General features: G+C 41.0%; 1 protein-coding gene across 2 annotated transcripts; it reads left to right on the top strand.

Moving 5' to 3' along the window:
* The first annotated feature begins 943 nt into the window (after positions 1–943).
* Positions 944–17989, top strand: ctcf (CCCTC-binding factor (zinc finger protein)). Of its 2 annotated transcripts, XM_051383175.1 has the most exons (18): positions 947–1105; positions 4066–4097; positions 4234–4381; positions 5335–5515; positions 5655–5797; positions 6468–6587; positions 6761–6940; positions 7094–7306; positions 7451–7613; positions 8080–8250; positions 8366–8499; positions 8824–8944; positions 9660–9809; positions 9953–10113; positions 13430–13612; positions 13719–13851; positions 13936–14184; positions 15277–17989. In XM_051383175.1, exons 3-18 carry the CDS (start codon positions 4349–4351, stop codon positions 15516–15518), a joined length of 2577 nt encoding a protein of 858 aa, XP_051239135.1. In that variant the 5' UTR covers positions 947–1105; positions 4066–4097; positions 4234–4348; the 3' UTR covers positions 15519–17989. The 2 variants fall into 2 exon arrangements, with proteins under 2 accessions (XP_051239136.1, XP_051239135.1); XM_051383176.1 differs by lacking the exons at positions 4066–4097; positions 4234–4381 and having other exon boundaries at positions 944–1105.
* The last annotated feature ends 2640 nt before the right edge of the window (positions 17990–20629 follow it).

The following is a 20629-nucleotide window of genomic DNA, read 5'->3' as shown; positions in this document are numbered from 1 at the left end:
TAATGATACTGTTCACACACAAATAACACACACATTCTGTGCTTCCTTAAAGTCAGGGGAGTTTTTGAGATCAAGTCAGAAAGAAGTTTTAGGTTGAGAGCATCAGCAGACGGTACATCTACTAGAACAGTGATTCTCTGACAGAGAAGGACAGTAGCTGGAACATTGTCCTCATTAAAAAGATGAATGACTTGTGTTGGCAGTATCACAATATGAAGCATCATATTTTTGCTGACATTCACTTCGTGGTCATTGTCTGAGGACCTCGAGTGCCTTTGTGGTATCTTGGGGGGCACTTCAGAACCTCAATGTACAACAGCATTTTCACAGAGTGCAGAAAATAATGTATGCTGCATTTAGGTTATGTATAAAAGTTTGGATGCCATTGAAAGTAGAGAATACCTCTTGGTTCAGATGTGCAAGTGAATCAGGAGACTCATGGATGAAGCCTTGTTATTGATGCACTGATTAATAATTGATGGACATACATGATTGTACAAATTTAAATATTTCAAAAGACAATGAATAAAGATTTCTGTGGACATTATCAGATCAGTTTTTCTCTCAATACGAGCACACATGCAGAGGTGACTTTGATATACAGCCAATAAAATGTTACAGGATCCGCCACAAACGACTACTAAGTTGCCATGACAAACAGATCTCACATACACTCGCTCAATTTATAATGAATGTGTTTTATAAGAACATAATTTCTGATATAGTTTTACTTATGTTTACTTTAAATACAGATTTTAACATGTCGAGGTTATTTTACGGACAGTAAAGTTCATATCTCCGAGGGTCTTGAAAGCAGCCCCATTCCTAACATGATGTGATAAATGGGCTTCAATGTATTCCAACGGGGCGCCCCTCCTGGCCAATCAGGGTGTGTGCAGAAGCTTCGACACCACCCCCCAGCGGCCGCACAGGCGCACTGAGCTCCCAACTGCCATTTTGTGGCAGAGGCTACTCTGCTAAAGCGGGAGAGGGATTAAAACAAACTGCGAAGAAGCCTGCATTTCTTAGCAGCCTATTAAACTTTGTAGCGCAGACTCTCTGATTTTGGCTGAGTTAAACGGGGAGAGAAACACATTAAAAGGAGGTAAAGTATCACTACTTTTCTGATAAGGGGGGAGTTTGCAGGATCTTTAATCGGCCTCTAGGTGTCACGATGGGGCTCTGGGTCCGGGCTGCTCGTCGGAGAGTGTTTGTCTCCCTCTATCGTTATTGAAAACCCCGTCAAAATACGTTTAAATAACCGAAGTTCTGATAAATGTACACACAACCCACTGTATTTTACGTGTATCTGTGGAAATATCGTCGAGGATAAGTTACTAATACTTCGACTGTTTGGGGGGAGAGTTTAGGCCAAGGCGTCCATTTTCTCGCTTCTTTGTTTCCCGTCTTTACAGCCTTGACGACATGGAAACTGGCGGGTTTAACATTAAGTTATTGCTAACGCTAGCTTGTTTGCATTAATATAACGTTACGCCATTTATAACACAAACAAACATATCTACACGCACGGTAAATTACTACAGAAACCGTTAACATAGTCGCATTTCCCAGTTGAGTTGTAGCGTGTTACATAACGTAATTTTACAGCTTTATCTGAAGAAGTCAGTGTAGCAAATGACGTTAGCTGGCTATGTTAGCTCAGATTCAAGGCCCTTCCCCACCCAGTGCCCTTAAAGTGTCCGAAGCCACGCAGTTTCCAAAAGCAGCCAGCGCAGACCTTTCTTTTACTATTTCGTTTAGGAGAATTGGTCGCTGTCGCATCTGCCATTTTTATAACTAAAGTTTGCTTTCCAGGTAGCAGAGTACACACAGGTTGTAACGGTAAGGCCCGAGCAGAAAAGACCATGACGGGGCATTCACAGCAAAACGATCCTCGACGATCACGGGCTGCTCATTCACTCAGACCAAACACACGATTTGTGTTCTTCCAAAATCAGCCATCTTCCACCGCAGAATACTGCATTTCTCTTTCTTGTTTTATGTCATCGCGCCGTGCTCGCAATTGGCAGTTGTTGTTGCGCCCGTCGCCCGCTTGTCTCTTTTTCTAAGCCCACCTAGAGCATCATAGCCACAGATATATATTATAGCAGAGAGCTCCCTCTACGATTCGGCTTGGAGAGCTACAAAAATACCGCTACATAAATGCTGCGCAAGGCGGCGACAGCTGCCCGGCTGGGCGCTCAGTGACATTGCCATGTTGTGGTAAATTTGTTGAACCATAAGTCAAAGCATGTATGAAGGCCTAACATTATACTACAGCCTCTCCAGCTTCCACCCATTTAGCAATATAAAGATAAATGGACATTGGATCCTACAAACAAACAGATGTTAGGTGGCAAACAAGTCTGTGCAGCTGTTACTCATTGTCTGTTGTCATTTAGTTGTATTCAGTTAGCTAAGACCAAAATGCAGCTGTGATGTTTTTCAATGAATTGAGCAAATACTTGACATCTGAAGTACATGCCGAGTCCCTTTTATTGGGCACTTTGGTTGTTATTGTAAATAGCCACCTCATCCAGAATATGAGTCATGTTGCTGTAACTGGTATATACTGGTGACACAGGCGACTGTTTAACTAAGTATTATAACAGTTTTACTCAATTACCTACAGCCATCCACCCCCCATCCCTACATTCATGGCAGGATGTGAAAAATATGATAGAATCTGTCCGCAACATTCTTATTTTTAAAATAGATTTTTTTGTTGTTTCATATCAATTACATCAACTACCCATTCATATACATTTATAAAAAAAAAATAAAATGCAGTTCTATTAATTAAATTATTATTATTATATTATGAGTTTTGTTTTTTGGCAGGAAAGAGTGGCAAAGGTGCCTGCAAACGCACGCAGAAACTTGATAAGAAGAGAGCAGGTTCCGGGCCTTCATTTTATATAAAATGATGATATAAAAACAAAATATAATATATAAATAAACTGCTGTTTACATTAGTTTGTTTTGTATAATTTGAGTTTGAGACACCGGACCCACACAGTCTTAAGATCTAAACATAGACTGATTCTTGGAACAGGGTGAACCAAAATTGCCAGTGAAGTTTTCTTTGAGAAAATATTTTGAGCTTTTTGAGATGTTCTGAAATCATATCACAGCCATCTATTACCATGTGTAAGCCTGTGGAGAACATAACCCAGTTAGATTTTTTTATGTTCATGCAAAGACTGGTAAAACAGCTCTTATGAACATTTTGAGTACATATTCTGGATTTTTTTAGGCCAATATTTGTCATTTCAAAATATGGGTGGCTGTGGCTCAGAGGCAGAGCGGGTCGTCCACTAATCAGAAGGTTGTTGGTTCGATCCCTGGCTACTTCCGCTGCATGTTGAAGTATCCTTGAGCAAGATACTGAACCCCAAATTGCTCCTGATGCTGTGCATTAGTGTGTGAATGTGTATGAAAGGGTGAATGTGGCATGTAGTGTAAAAGCGCTTTGAGTGGTCAGAAGACTAGAACTGCGCTATACAAGTACAGGTCCATTTTAACCTCAGCATTGATATAAGTTCCACATTTCTCAGACATTGTCAGCTGCTAAGCAGGAAGAATAAAATAGAAGAGGGGAACTGTCATGGAAGCCCTTCCATGGTTCCCAGGTGTCGTTGACTATTTTTCCAGTCATAGAAACGCCTGGAAATTGATTATACTGATCATAAATACTCCTGGAAATAATCTGTGTTGTCCTGTAAAATTTGAATTGTGTTTTAGCTCCTCACTCAGCTCTACTCCTCAAATGGCCCACATATTTAGTTTGAAAGTCAACTGATGGTGGTAGTACCTGCATGATATGACACTTAAAGTCGGGTTTACCAGACACGTAATGAATCTGCAGAAATCTTTTCGGTGCCAGCAGAAGCAGAATTCTCACGAAAGTGGAATCATTTCTTGTTGTGGTTAATAAATACATGCACAGTAGTGTTAATTGTATATGCAGCACTTTATGCTTCTTATTCTAATAGGCTAAGAGCTGAAGAGTGAATTTATCTGCACATCCCACTGAGATGATCCATTGCCCCTCCCCTCTTACAGGTTTACAGTCAGGTAGCAGCTTGAAGCCTCAGGTGAGCACAAGTGTCTTAAACAGAGGAGTTAACAATGTCAGATATGTGTAGGCTGTTAAAGTCACTACGTCTGTGTGTTAAAGAAATATCTCAGTCTAAGTGCAGCTGTGTAACATGTCCCTCTTCCCTCCCTCAGCTTGGCAGGGACAGTGAGGTAGCAGACATTTGATTCAGCAAACTTCAGGGCTTTCAGCAAAAGGAAGATCACCAGAATCACAGCCCTGCAGACTGCAGTCCAGTCTACAGAAATCATGAAAACAGTCAATTTAACATTGCTGTTCCAGGTAACACTAGTAAAGTTAAGTGCCAACAACAGTGAGTTGCTTGAAATATGTCACACTTGCTACAGACATTCCCTGAATTTCACCAAACGTGTGGATCAGGAGTCAGTGGTGAACAGTTACTCTATATGCAGGGAGCAATGGATACAATCAAAGACATCAGTCAAAGACTGGGTTGGACTTTTGGTCAGACCAAACCAGCAATACAACCATCTTCAGTATGTGCACACACAGGGACAATCACATGAAAATACAAGCAGAATTTTTTCTTGGAAAAGGGCAATTTTGTTGAGAACTTGCACCGTTTAATCCTTCTCAGAACCAACAAGAATGGGGACAGCTTTGAATCAGACATAGTCTAGTGGATAAGAGTTTGGGTCAGTGCCGCGTTGGGAATTAAGGCAGCATTCAAAATTAGATCGGGGATGCCAAAAAACTGCAGATCTGCTACGAAAAGTTTAACCAGAGTTGACAAACCCAGCGTCACATTTCGGTGGCCAATCCAGCAGTCAGACTGGTCCACAGTCAGCCAAAGATATCACTGAAGCCAAGCACTATCCAAGCATAGTTCATGGGCCGTATTATGATACTCTCCCAGTTGTGTCCTTGCTTCGTTTATTTGTTGTACCCAGCTTCAACGTCTGTGCCTGGCTTGCAGTCTAGGCTGAAAATAGCGATACCAAGAAGCTCCTTTTGGTATTGTGTGTCCATTTGTGAGAGAAAGCGTGTGAATCTGAGAAATAAAGTTTTGTGTATAGTCTGCAGGTTTATTTTAGGTTTCAACAAGACCCCCCTGAAACACTGGTTAGTTTGTTCTTCTGTTTTAATCCGTTTCATGTTGAGTCACAAGGAAAATCTGTATACACTGAACCCCAATGTCATGAAGCAAACAGGCTTCCAGTGGATGCCTGAAAAGGCTGCCGCATAATGTTTGTTTCCACCACACTTTATTTCAGTTCCTACCCAGCATGGACGGAGGCCCAACCGAGGGTGTAGGGGTGGTGGAGGTCCCCTCCAAAGACTTCCCCTCCATCCAGTCCGTTCACAGCCAGGATGCCATGGTGGCCGACCTCCTCCAGCAAGCTGCAGAGGCTGGGGGTGTGGTAGAGGGACAAGCTGGAGTCGTCCTGGAACAAGGTTCTTATTAAGTGGACATGAAATGGTCCCACAATTGTAAAAAAGACCACAGAGTGCTTTACAGATTTCCATTGCAAGCAGACATGTTTTTGTGGAGAATTTGGTCAAATGTTTTAATCCGAGCAATGTTGTGTTTCAGGTCATGGGCAAGGGATGGTAGCTACCCAGGCCCAGCAGCAGCTAATGGAAGCTGGGGTGGGGGTTGGTGTGGAAAGTGGGGCAGGGGTTGAAATGATGGTCATGGACTCACTGGATCCCACCCTGTTGCAGATGAAGACTGAGGTAGGCTCACTGAAAACTGTTTTGTGTTTGATGTTTTTTAAATGTAATCTGCCAATGGGGTGTGCTAGTTTCACTTAACTCTAATTCTTAAAACTAGCATAAAAAACAGAAAAGACTTCTAATGGATCTTAAAATTAGAAAAATGCCATAAATGTAAGCCAGTTGTGCCTATCAAAAGCAATGAGCTAAAGACACAAGACAATTTCTCCAAACTGCAAAATAAAATAAGAAAAATAACATTCTTATTTTTAACATATTTTATTTTTAAAAAATGAAATGTAAACAGCTGCTTTTCATTTCCAACACTGGGACAAGAATACTTTCTCTTAAACTAAGAAGTTGTGCAAGTGGTCTCACTCTTAAAATAAGGAAAATAATGTCCTTTTAATAATCCCTCTGCTGGGGTATTATGCAAACCATTGTTGGAACTTGTTACTGGTTAAATTAAGCTCAATATTAGCTGTAATATCTTATTAAGACAAAGTTAGATATATTTTCTTAGAAGGAAAGTAGTTCTGAAATGTAAAGCATGCATGAAATTATTATTATTATTAGGCTTTTTTACTTTCTTGACATTCCTTTTTTGTAGTGTAGAACTAAGGACACCTAACTGCCTGACAGAGTGCATTGCTTTGCCCAAACTTCCATTTAAAATGAAGTTGATTTCCAGGTAATAGATGCTGCAGTGGGGGGATCATCAGCAACCGTGGGTGTTGTCGGAGGGGTAGCAGGTGCCGCTCACCAAGCAACTGTAACAACAGTAGATCAGACACAAATCATCACACTACAGGTAGGTGGTCATTTGAAGGCATTTCACATGATGGCGTCCAACTTTTATCCCCATTGGGAAAGCTGAATTAAATTCTCTGATGGTTTGACTCCTCTCTCAGGTCTTGAATTTGTCTTAAGAGATGCCCTGTAGATTCCCTGAAAATATGGACTCAGGTCTCTCTCTGTCTTCAGGTGGTAAACATGGAGGAGCAGGCCGCTCTGGGTCTGGGGGAACTCCAGTTGGTCCAAGTTCCCGTTTCTGCCTCCACTGTGGAGGCCCTGCAGCAAGGAACCTTTGTAGACACCACTGCTATGCCAAAGGACGGTGACCCGGTCATCTGCCACACCCTGCCACTGCCCGAGGGCTTTCAGGTACACAGACAGACACAAACATTAGTTAACTCAGACCTACAACACTAATGCGTTATTTGTGTAATTTCTCTTTGCACTTCAGCACCTACAGAAGAAACCCACCCACAATGATTTGTCTGTCTTGACTAAACAACTGATGCATTTGCTGTGTAGGTAGTTAAGGTCGGTGCTAATGGGGAGGTGGAGACAGTGGAGCAGGAGGATGATGGGGGAGAGGCCCATCCTGAGGAGGAAGATGAGGAGGTAGGGAGCCAGCTGCTGGAAGAAGGGGAAGATGAGCCCATTCAGCCTCCCAATGACGACACAAACTGGGCTAAAGACCCGGACTATCAGCCCCCGTCTGGAGCTGTCAAAAAGACTAAAAAGGCAAGATAGTTGTGTGGTGTCAGTCTCGTTTGGTTTTTTGGACATGTGAGATGCTTCCCTGTAAATAAACTTAAACAACATCTTGACATGTCTGTCTTAAATTGTCATCAGTTGATAAGGTCTAATGACTTGTTGTTTGTCCAGGGTAAAAAGAGTCGTCTGCGTTACGCTGAAGGAGATAAGGACATGGACGTCAGTGTCTATGATTTTGAAGAGGAACAGCAGGAGGGCCTTCTCTCTGAGGTCAATGCTGAGAAAGTGGTGGGCAACATGAAACCACCCAAACCCACCAAGATCAAGAAGAAAGGTAAGGTACAGCTGTCTGCTGAACTGAGAGCACGATGGGAACGACACAATTAGTCACTGTTGGATGAAGTTTGATTTGTATGCCTCTTCTAACTTGGGTTGGCATAAGTAGCTGTTCTATAATCTGTTACCACTACAAATGTATCCAGAATTATTCCACAATACCATACTATAATATATTGCATCATGGCTTCAATATCCTATCCTATGTTACCACGAATATTATTTTAGTAGTAGTAATTATCATGGCCGTATTATTACTGTGATTAACAGTGCTATCGTAATCTTACTGTGTCAGCATCTTATTTTTTTGCTGTGAACTGAGTTGAGTGGGCATATAATACACACATATGTGACAAATGTAGTCTTCAGTTTTGTGGATATGATGTTTAATATGTGGCTGTTTTGCACTGACATGGTGACTGCTGTTATTGAATGTTAGGTCTGTGTGTGTCGTTGTGCGTTAGGAGTGAAGAAGACATTTCAGTGCGAGCTGTGTAGCTACACATGCCCTCGACGCTCCAACCTGGACAGACACATGAAGAGCCACACCGACGAGAGGCCTCACAAATGTCACCTGTGTGGAAGAGCCTTCAGGACGGTCACCCTGCTGAGAAACCATCTCAATACACACACCGGTATACCATGACACACATCATCATAAACGCGTAGTAGTAGTTTAAAAGCAGTCTGAAGGATTTTTCAGTACCGTGCCAGGATAGCTTACTTGTGTCTTGTTTTTTATCTATTCAGGAACTCGTCCACACAAGTGCACAGACTGTGACATGGCTTTTGTGACTAGTGGAGAGCTGGTTCGCCATCGTCGCTACAAACACACACATGAGAAACCCTTCAAATGCTCCATGTGTGACTACGCCAGTGTGGAAGTAAGACGATCTCCTGTGTGCTTTCTTGATGTTTTACAAAGTTTAAAAGTTGAGTTTAATGTTTTACATTTGCTACACTAATCCCCATCCACATCTACTCCTCCAGTAGTGAAGAAGAGTAAAAGATATTCACAGTTCTGTAGCCAGCAGCACCAAGTTTAATCTACACTGTGATATACAACTGCTCTGCTCCAAGAGTCAGAAACACTCACTGACTGCAGGATCTTTATGATGGCTGATACATTTTTGTTGTAGTGTTCTGATATGTGATTGTGTGTGTGTGTGTGTGTGTGTGTGTGTGTGTATGCTGTGTATGATGTGTAGGTGAGCAAACTAAAGCGCCACATTCGTTCCCACACTGGCGAGCGTCCATTCCAGTGCAGTCTTTGCAGCTATGCCAGCAGAGACACATACAAGCTAAAGAGACACATGAGGACACACTCAGGTAAAACTGACACTGTAACTGCTCTTATATATTTACAAAGCAGTGAGGGAGGACAGTGGCATATGACAGTTGGCAAAGATATTGGACCAGTATTGTTTTTTATTTTGGGAAAAACCTCACATCAGTTGTGTTTTCATATGAAAAGTTATTTTCTAGCTCTTTAAGTGAGCTAGATGGTTTCTCAGCAAATCTACCCAGAACAAAAGGAAACCATTCCGCCATTGGTTATAAACTACAAAACTATTCTTTTCCCCTGGATGTTGTATTGTTAAAATCTATACTTTTTTGGGGGGTAATTCATACATTGTGTTTCATACATCCTACCCTGTTGGTGCACAGTCTTTACTGATAGTTCTTTTCAGAGTGTCTGTCGTATCTTACAAAGTCTAAAATCCAATAATCTGAGATTTAGGTTTTAAAATGTCTTTAATATGACTTTGACACGTCTCAAAATGTATTGTAATGTAAAATAATGTTACTTGTTTGAAGTCTCAAAGCAACAAAACAAACTGACATGGAGCCATACTGATAGTCCTTCATATCTTTCATCCTTTTTTTGCCAATATGTACATAAAATAGGTCTTAAATTTTATTCATAATGGTTAAATTTAATCCGTTGAAACCCTGCTTTTGTATTCTTTTATTGTTCTGGTAGATTAGACATGAGAACATTGAACAGAGATGAACCTGTGTACATGCTCAATCCTCTTCTCAGGAGAGAAACCTTATGAGTGCTACATCTGCCATGCCCGATTCACCCAGAGTGGAACCATGAAGATGCACATTCTGCAGAAACACACAGAGAATGTGGCCAAATTCCATTGTCCACACTGTGACACTGTCATCGCACGCAAGAGTGACTTGGGTAACTTATACGTACACACACACACACACACACACACACACACACACACAGTGTAAACCTACCAGACAGCAAAGATAGTTTACTTTGCCTTGTTGTTTGAGTTCCTTAATGGGTTTTCTTTCATCATTCATGTGGATCTTTAGGTGTCCATCTTCGCAAGCAGCACTCATTTATTGAGACCGGAAAGAAGTGTCGTTACTGCGACGCTGTTTTCCACGAGCGCTATGCTCTGATCCAGCATCAGAAGTCCCATAAGAATGAGAAGAGGTTCAAATGCGACATGTGTGACTACTGCTGCCGCCAGGTGTGTGTACACAAATACCTTTGTAGTAATATGTTGGGCTACCATACTCCTAGTAGCCAAAGAGCAGTTTCATTTGACTACGAAATTTAGACTGATTTTGATTATTTCCTGTGAAGTTTTCTGGCAAGTTTTCATACAATTCTATCAGAATCAGAATCAGAAATACTTTAATAATCCCCGTGGGGAAATTACTTGTATTATGTAGTGTTTTTTTACACAATAATACACATGGGTAATAGGCGTTATTAGTTTTTATTAAGGCCCGGACACACCAACCTGATTATCGGAAATCGTTGGACAGTCGGGTGAGGTCGGTGACTCGAGTCAGTTTGGTGTGTCCCGTTGCTGTCGTCAGTCGCCATTAATTTTGTAGAATCGGCCAGTGGCCGTCGGCCTCAATGACCAATCTGATTGGTGGAGTGCTAGCCCTTGACTAGCGAATCAGTGAGTGCACGAGAAAACCAGAAGTCACGATGGTAAACATACTACGCCAACGCCAGTATCTTGTTATTATTAGCCATCGTATTTTCCGTTCAGCGAGTAATGACAATAACGATCCTTCTTGACTACTATCAACACTCTCTGATGAAAACGACGAATGAATGACGACAGCGTGCTCTGTGTTTATTAGGTCTAGGAGTGATCCGTCATTTCCGGTTTTCTTTTTTTTGGCTGTCGGGTTGGTGTGTCCTGGCCTTAAGAGCCCGAGCACTTACCGTGCAAAGGCCCTATTGTAATGCAAGGAATTGTTATTATTTTTCTGCGAAAACGATTGCATTTTTGGAGGCCGCAACATGCTCGAAAACTCACGAAACTGCACACGTCAGTTGTGGCGAAAGATTTCTTATTTTCTGGGGGTCCACTATGAGCATGGCAAAATGGCCCTCAGAGGCCAGTTTCACCGATGTGCATAAAAATCGGTACACACGTAGATCTTGTCCTGACGTACAAAATTTATTCCTAGAGTCGTATCCTAAACCCAACAGGAAGTCAGCCATTTTGGATTAGCTGTCATTTCTGGCGATTTGCACACATTGTATTTGAGTGAACTCCTGCTAGGAATCGGATCGATTTTAAATTTTTAATCAGCGCAATCTAAAGACATCCATGTTTAAAAGTTGTGCTATTTACGTCATTCTGTCGAACAGCGTGCCAGTGTCGTGGCGTTGAATTTCAACGACTCGCCATTTTAAGTTTTCATAACTTCACCATACATTGTCCAATCTCAAAGAAACTTCACATGTCTAATAAGAGTCCCGCCCTGAACACTTCTATGTAACAATATTCAGTAATAGTGGTAGCGCCACCTCGTGGTAAAAGGAAATGTCACATTTTGTACTTTCATGTTCTACTCCTATCAGGTTGATCAGATCCAGCTGAAATTTAGTTAGAAAATGCGAAACATATTGTTGATGATATTTCATGATTGTGGTGAATTTTTGTTAAAGGGCGTGTCCGTGGCGTGGTGTCAAATTTTGATGTACCACCAGAACACATGAATTTGCTCTAACTTCGGTGTACATCGTCCATTCGGCTCCAAACTTCACTTGTCTGATAAGAGTCCCGCCCTGAACACATCAATGTGATAATGTTCACTAAAAGGGATAGCGTCACCTAGTGGTATAAGGAAATGTCATTTTTTTACTTTTATGTATATCTTCCAGCAGATTGACCAGATCCAGCTGAAATTCTGTTAGAAGTCCCTTAAGATGATGACAATGACATCTTATGAATCTTAATTTTAGTAGAATCACATTGCCATAGCGATGCAGCAAAAATCAGCTTTTGTGTTAACATTAGAAAAATTTTGGGGGGGCTAAACATGTCGAAAAACTCATGAAACTTTGCATAAAATTCCGTTGTGGCAAGCACTAACGTATTGCCTTGGTCCTTCATATGGGTGTCGCAAAATGGCTTAGCCACGCCTACCCAGAATCAGCCCCCAAGACACGTACGACCGACATGTCCGAAAATTGGTCTGCATGTGTATCGTGATCGGAGAAGAAAAAAAGCCTCTAGGAACCATAACCCAAACCCAACAGGAAGTCGGCCGTTTTGAGTTTCGTGGTAATTTTGTGCGATTTTTCCGCGTTGTATTTGAACAAACTCCTACTAGGGAATTTATCAGATCAACTTCAAAATTGGTCAGTACAGTCAAAAAACATTGCTGATTAAAAGTTGTGCTATTTGTGACTGTACGTTGAAGGGCGTGTCCATGGCATTGCATCGAAGTCAGCCATTTTGAATTTTTGGGTAATTTTCAGTGATTTTTCACGCTTCTATTTGAACAAACTCCTCCTATGGAATATATCAGATCAACTTCAAAATTAGTCAGTACAGTCATAACAAACTGATGATTAAAAGTTGTTCTTTTTGTGACTGTATGTCGAACAGTGTGCCCGTGAAAAGGGAAGTACTCATAACTTCAGTGTACATGGTCCAATCTCAATGAAACTTCATATGTTTTGATAAGAGTCCCACCCTGAACACGTCTACATGACAGTATTCAGATATAGTGATAGCGGCAGCAGGAAGTAAGCGCTGTGTGGCGATTTTGATCTGATTTACAATTTTCATGTTGTGGTCTGCACGTGTTAGGCTGGCATGTGACGCGGCCGCAGCACACCCCAACGTGCACCGAGTGCAAGGGCCCGTTCATCATCACTGTTTTCTTTTTGTCATTGTTCCAGCTGTACTGTACCCTTATTCTGAAGTCTTCTTTAACTTTATTAACTTCGATCTATAACTTTAAAAATAACTTTTATTTAATTTTCTTCACCGAATTGAACGGAATCCTGACATATTGGTTGATGGTATATATTGTTTCTTACACCACTTAAAATCAAGAAGGCCTCGCAGCCTCTAGTTTGGGTTGGGAACCAATGACCTTGGCCAGTGCTACACTGAAATGATAAAAATCATGTCAAAATTATGTTTAACTTTTTTAATTAGTCACTAAGAGGACTAAGCAATGCTAACTGCTCTGTTTATAAAGTTTATAAAGTGTTCACCATTTCATCTTCGTTGAGCGTGTCAGCTAGTAGATGTTAAGTAATCTTACTGTATGAGTAAATTTGGTCTATTCTTGGCTCACCAGAGTCATCCTCTGGGGACCATAACCGTCTGTATAAAGTTACATTGCTGTACATCTAGTTTTTGTAGTCTGGACCAAAGTGGTGGGCAGGCCGACCGATAGATAGACATTTCCATCCATAGGACCTTGCTGCTACCATGGCTAAAATGTATTTGGAATAGATGTATCGTACTGTCAGTGTAACTGTGGTTTTCTAATTGCGTCCCATGCTGCTGGGTGCAGGAGCGCCACATGGTGATGCATCGTCGAACCCACACCGGAGAGAAACCATACGCCTGCAGCCAGTGTGAGAAGACCTTCAGACAGAAGCAGCTGCTGGACATGCACTTCAAACGCTACCACGACCCCAACTTTGTCCCCACCGCCTTCGTCTGCCCCAAGTGTAGCAAGACCTTCACTCGCAGGGTGAGGACACTCTATCTAGCTGGCACAGATCTGAATTGAACTTGCACGGGCTAATAACGAATAACCTATAAAAGTCCACAGACTATCTAACGGTGTGTTCTTGTAGAACACCATGGCTCGCCATGCTGAGAATTGCAGCGGTGAGGTGGAGGAAGCTGAGAATGGAGCTCCAACCCCGAAGAAAGGGAGGAGAGGAAGAAAGAGGAAGATGAGGAGCAGGAGAGATGAAGATGACAGCGGTGAGAATTTGACTTTGTATTTGTGTTTGCTTAGCTCTGATTGGTCTATCTGATTGCTGCCTTTGTTGTATCTTTGTCATTCAGAGGAGGATCATGCCGATCCAGATGAGGACGAAGAGGAGGGCGAGGGTGAGGGTGAGGAAGAAGCATCACTGCTACAGGAAGAGGAGGAGGCAGAAAGCATGGAACTGGACCAGGCCCCTGCCGCCATCCCCGTACCGGCTCCCGACGAGCCACCGGTCAAGAGAAAAAGAGGCCGACCCCCAAAGAATGCCCCCAAGCCTCCGACACCCAGCAAGTCAGTCAGGGTGGCTGCCAAGACGACTGCTTCTGGTGAGAACACTGATGGATTTATTAGAAATAAGAAATATGTAAAGTTGTTGCTATTTTTATTGTCTTTAACCTGACTTGTTATCTTATCTTCAACTCTGCTGTGGAGAGTACAAGAAGACATGCAGTAACTTTAAATAAACAGGGACTTTTCTGTGGCAGCCATCACATCACACAGCCTTTCAGTAACTATTGTACTGCAACCTGAACTTATCTTCACACTTTATGGCTGATTAAAGTAACATAACTACCCCTCAAACACAGAGAAAGACTCAATTCCCTTAAGAAACCGGCACAGGTTACCCATAAGGCCACTTTTCTTAAAGGGAAAGGCTAGGCCAGTAAAACACACAGCGGTGGGTGTGCCAACCAGAACTGGAGGAAGTATTCAGCTCCATTACTTAAGAAAATGTACTGATACCACACTTTGAAAATGCTCCACGACAAGTAAAAGTTCTGCATTCAAAAGACCTTACTACGGTGCAAGTGTTAGAACAAAATATACAAAGTATGAAAAGTAAAAGTAGTGCAGTAAAATGTTCCCTCTCTATGTATGTTGCATTTTACTGCTGTAGATGTTTAACACTGAGCTCATTGTAACTACTGTATATACAGTTGGATAATTTAATCTACCGCATTGCATCATACTCTATATATCATCATATGTTTGTGCTATTTGAGAATTTACAGTACCGTTTATTCAGGGGCTTGGTGGTCTGTGGGGCAGTGCTTAAAAATATTTGATTAAATGTCACTTTCTCTTTGCAACTGTGGAAAGAAATCCCAGCTGCAGTAATTATCTCCATTACAGTTTTGGCAAGGTAAACAGTGTGTACAGTGCTACACAGCACAAGTATTGTACTGCATTGCATTATGATGTTGCCCTGTAGCAAAAGTCGAGGCGTGAACCTTCTTTTGTTTTAGCTGATATTGTCCAGTGCATGTGTGCTCATTAGATGAAAATATACAATTATAGTCTATAATCAGGTCATTTCAGTCATTGTCTCTGCACCTTCAGATAAATTCCATTCTTTCCTGTGGCAGCTGTGCCTGGATAACAGCACTAAAGTATGTCTTTGTTGTTGTGTCCTGTAGCTGCTGCCATCATTCAGGTGGAGGATGAGAGCACTGGAGCAGTGGAGAACATTATAGTGAAGAAGGAGGACGGCGACACCTCTGCAGCAACGCCTTTGGACCAGGGAGTAGCCCTGACTGTGGAGGGGGTGGGGCTAGACGGGGAAGGGGTGGAGACTGTTGAGCTGGCGGTGAATGAGGAAACGGCAGCCGCTAACGGAGACCTGACGCCGGAGATGATCCTCAGCATGATGGACCGGTGAACATGCCACACACATAGACGGACTATAAGTCAAATTGGCAAATCCACATTACCACACCCACATCCCTGACCTTCACCTGATGGCAGCCATGAAGTGGCTGCAAAAAACTGGTGGCAGCAAAACAACCATGCACAAAGAAGGGAAGCCACATGTAAATACTTCCACAGTAACTTCACACCCGTATACATCAACCTGCATACGGATGTTTGTGGGTCTCTCTCTCACACACACACACACACACACACACACACACACACAAAATACCAGATCCCACTGCACATACTTGTCATCTCACACATCACACACAAATATCGTCCAAGCTAACAACAGACTGCTCTCTGCTCTTAAATGCTGTCTTTCAGTTTGAATGTCTTCTGGATGAATCATTGTGTGTTTTGCTACTCATTTCTACCCAAAGCCACATCCTGTGTCAACCTCTACCCACACACACTGCAGTTTATGTTCAGCAGTCTACATTGCTCTGCCAAAAGGAGACATTATTTGATCTACCTTCACTTTGATTTTCTGCTGTCCTGCTTGCTGTTCTTGCAATTATGCTGATTTAGCAAATTCCAAGCCTTTATATGTGTATATATATATAGATATAAATGTAGTTTTTCTTAATGAAACGTAGTATATGGTACTTGCGTTTGCCTGTGAGATACCACCCACGCTCAATCATATGATCTGTGCCCACTCCCCTCCTACTTGGCCTGTGTAAACAAATGGTCCATGTTGTGGTGTTAATAGTTGGCTGGTTGCACATGGAGTCTTTCATATTGGGACATTAAGAGGGATTCTTCTTTATACATGAGCCAACGGGCACAGGCAGATCCAGTCATTTTAATGGCACAGTTTTTCTGCTTTCTAGTTCATCTGTTCAACATCCATGCTGCCAGCACCCAACTCTGTCAGCTCATGCTAATCAAAGACTTAAGATAGCTGTTAATTTAGTTTCCCAGCACCAACAATGTTTGAGATGAAGTTTTCAGCTGTTTTCTATTAACTCCTACCTATCACTGATGGAAGATATTCTCCCTTTTCACATTTTGAAGGAGAAAGTAGATGGTTTGCTATCACAAACTGAATGATCCCTCTCGGTTGGAGAAAATCCAGATCGTCCTGATTTAGTTGGTAAAACCTTAAACTGTAGTTGTAATTTTGAACATTCCAAATACTTCAATTAACACAGAATGATGTCTGTGCATTTGAATCATCTCACTTGAAGTAACCAGCTCTAACATTGTTTTGCAAGCCATTCTTTAATTTTCCTTTATGCACTTCCCAGTTCAGTTCTCAAAGATCAGATAGTGAATCACCCACAGAATAATCACTGATCACCAACTGTGGCAGGTGGTTTGCATGTGCACAGTTTAAACCCTCGGCTTTTTGATTTATTGTGAAGCTTTTTTTATGTTTTTAAATCTGGACGTGTTGGTTAACAAGGTAAACATGTTAGTGCCATAGCTGGTATTCCTGGACCTCTCCATCGTGCTTCCCTTCCACAGCTGTGCCCCTCTTAACCAACCAAACGGAACTTAATCTCAACCACTACCAGTTTTCTGTCTATATTCTGTTGCTCATAGCCATTTTGTATTACAGTTTTTATTTCAGGCCATTCTCTAGTTGCCGCTGTGTTTCTTTGTGGTTGGTTCAGTTCAGTAGTATGACTGAAGCTATGAGTCATTCTGTCCTCCTTCTAACCTTTCGGCCTGAAGGTGTCAGGCCGCCTATAAAGGAACAAGAAGTTTAGAAGTTTGGCACCCATCTAAACATGTACATTGTATGTAAGAACAACAAAACCGCTTTCTTGTTCTTTTTTCTGACAGGTTTTGATACTGTTTTTGGAAGGATGAGCTGGGTGTTTAGTTTGCTGTACCCTGGTCTTGCAGTTCCACTAGCCCCCAGCTTTCAGATAGTATCCAATATCAGCTGATACTGAGGTATGTCCTCACCTTCGCCCAGGCCCTCATTTGATTTCCACAAACACAAGGTTGAGACTGTTTGTGTGAGACTCTGAAGATCCTTAAACCAGGGCTAAAAACGCTTGACAGTTTGAGCAAAGGTTGTGTTGTGGCCTGTATATTGGTTAGATGTCCAGCATTGTTTAAAGGGGGGGGGTCTGAGAATCAATGTTCAAATATGAAATTGAAAATCACTCCGAAACATCAATGACTGTACTGCTGGGTCTGAGATCTCATTCTGGAAAACAAAAGAAGGCAGTGTTCTGTTATCAGTCTATCATGTTAATGTTCTGCAGGCGGACGGATGGAAGATGGATGTTTGGATGTTTTTTTGTTTTTTTTGTACATGGCTTGTTTGTTTTGGCAGAAGAATTGAGAGAACCAGTTTTAATATGGTTTTAAACACCCCCCTGTTTTAAGACCAAGAAAACAAAAGAAACCTTTGTCATATCATTTTTGAAGATGAGACACTGTACAGCTGATGAAAAATAAAATCATCCTAATGGGCCCATGACTGCTATGGTTCTTTAGTTGTCTCTCACATCAAAACAATAATAAAACTGCGGGATCATGGGAGTGTTCATGGTTCAGGAGGTTTCTACCGGGAGCCCAACTATCCACAGAGGTCTCCTCCTCTCCAGCACAAACAGACCCGCTGATTAAAACCACTAAACACACTGAATAAAGCAGTTCCACCTTAACAATCACTGCTTCTCCCACACTGTTGGACAGACAAAGGACGTCCTGGAGGAGCTGCAAGCCGAGCTAATGCTAACATTAGCTCAGCTTGTTTCTCTGATAACTTAAGATCCAGACGTCTGATGACTAAAATCCTTAAAAAGCACCAAGAAACAGTCAATGTATGACAGATAGAGCTAGAGTTTATACACTGTTTAATGATTATAGATTACTGATTGAATCAACTACATATAGAACATAGAGCTAGAGTTTATACACTGTTTAATGATTATAGATTACTGATTGAATCAACTACATATAGAACATAGAGCTAGAGTTTATACACTGTTTATTGATTATAGATTACTGATTGAATCAACTACAAATAGAACACAGAGCTAGAGTTTATACACTTATACACAACCTCAAAACATCAATACTGATTTTCCTTCATATCCTTTGTGCTTTTTTTGACAATATAGAAGTAAAATGGGTGTTAAATTGCGTATAAAAATGTGTTGAACCTAATTGAGCCATCTCTACCACTCAGTTCAGGTCTTTCTTACTTATAGGAAGTCATTCCAGACATGAGGACTCTTTGGTGGAATTTTGAAAGGTAAGCATATATAAGGGTCAACGGTCTTACTGAACAGAATTATTGAACTGAATAAAAAATAACTTATCAATTGTCTTTTCATGGTTCAAGTAATAAAGCCAACTAATGTGATTTAAATTGACTATTTGCTACTAAATAGTGTTCATTGTTAATACAATACATTTAATTATTATATATTATTATTCCATCATATACATGCTGAAATTACTGTATGAGTTATTTCTTTTGTCTAAAAACCTGCTTGACCAAACATTTGAATTATCCTGTAGCAACAAAGTATTCTTTTTTTAAATAGTTTTATTTCAGCAAATTCATGGTTCCACAAAATATTCAATCTTTTCCCCCCCTTTTTTTCTATATATTACATCCCCCCCTTGCTACCAACAGTGACAGCAGGAAGGCAGTGATAATGTTTGATGTTATTCCATTATATAATTGATGAAAAAGACATAATATCAGCACGATTCTTTCATAATAAAAGAAACTGGGGGGTATGTGTATAAAATAAAAAATAATTTCTCCAGTAGGGAATTAGTAAAGGTAAATCTTAGAAAAGTCTGTTACAAAAAACATTGTTATATAAATAAAAAATGCAAAGAATAAAGTTCCATTGCTTTTTCTTAGTAAGGACTTTAAGGAAGTTAGGTCTCCTTCTCTCTCACTGGAAAAAAACCCATAATCTATGAATATAGACTTACTTTTCATTTTAAAACTAAAAACACATATAATATATAAATTAATATAATAAATAAGCTCCACCTCAACAAGAAACAACATTAAATGCTTCTGACTTGTCAGATTATTTGTAATAATAATCCAATGTGTGTAATTTATGTATAATGCAACACACTGTTTGGGGCCATTCTGATTACTTTTCTTGTTATCTTTAAAGGCCCAACATTGAGGAGGATCTATTGTCAGAAATGGAATATAATATTCATAGGTGTGTTTTCATTAGTGTATAATCACCTGAATATAGGATGGTTGTGTTTTTGTTACCTTAGAATGAGCTGTTTGTATCTACAGATGGAGCGGGTCACCTTCCATGGAGGCCGACATGTTTCTACGGTAGCACAGAAGGGACAAACCAAACACTGGCTCTAGATAGGGCAGTTTGCTTTTTCTTGCTCGTTTCACAGCCTTCGTAGTTTCTCTGACACACTTGGAAGGGGAGGGTGACACATGGGAGTGGACATCTATAATTACACCGCTAGATTCCACTAAGTCCTACACACTTAAGTATATCTTATAGAGCTTAAACCTTTGTACTGTTATCTAAATGTGTTAGGACATATATACAAATAGTCTGAAGGAACAATAATGTGTGTCTGATGTGTGTTTTTTTCACAAAAAAAACATATATTCCACATTAAAATCCTTAAAAAGTCATCTCCCCCTTCTACCTCTTTAAGAAATCCAGAATCTCTGAATATACAAATGTTGTTCATTTCTAAAGTTTTCCTGCTGGACACAAGATGTCTCCTACTTCACTGTAAAGTCCATTCTCAGTGGATGTGCGCTGGTGGCTTCAAGTTTCTACATCACGCTGTACAAGTTGATACTGGACCAGGACTGACTTCCAAACTATTTGTGATGTCACAAATCCCGCTGTTAGCGCCCCGCCCCTTAAAATCAGCTTGTCACTGAGCACAGAGAAACTTTCCACTTTCAACAGATGAATGTGAAAACATCCTTTTAGAGTCAAACTCTGCACAGACAGCATTCAAACAGCACACTGTAGGGACAAGAAGAAACACTGATTTCTGACTGGAGGGGAGCTTCAAACCGCAGTAGGCAGTGTCTGAGTGAGGATTTTTGCATTGAAGTGAGGATAAATGCTAAATGTTTTAAAT

Source organism: Dicentrarchus labrax, unplaced genomic scaffold (assembly GCF_905237075.1).
Source record: "Dicentrarchus labrax unplaced genomic scaffold, dlabrax2021, whole genome shotgun sequence".
Taxonomy (NCBI): Eukaryota; Metazoa; Chordata; class Actinopteri; family Moronidae; genus Dicentrarchus; species Dicentrarchus labrax.
This window is presented reverse-complemented; position numbering and strand designations above follow the sequence as displayed.

What these genes read in the sequence shown, in the direction of transcription:
- ctcf (XM_051383175.1), top strand. Translation starts at nt 4,349, where the DNA reads ATGAAAACAGTCAATTTAACATTGCTGTTCCAG. An exon ending in CACTGCCCGAGGGCTTTCAG is followed by an intron (nt 6,941 to 7,093) that starts GTACACAGACAG and finishes TTTGCTGTGTAG; the next exon opens with GTAGTTAAGGTCGGTGCTAA. An exon ending in ACACATGAGGACACACTCAG is followed by an intron (nt 8,945 to 9,659) that starts GTAAAACTGACA and finishes TCCTCTTCTCAG; the next exon opens with GAGAGAAACCTTATGAGTGC.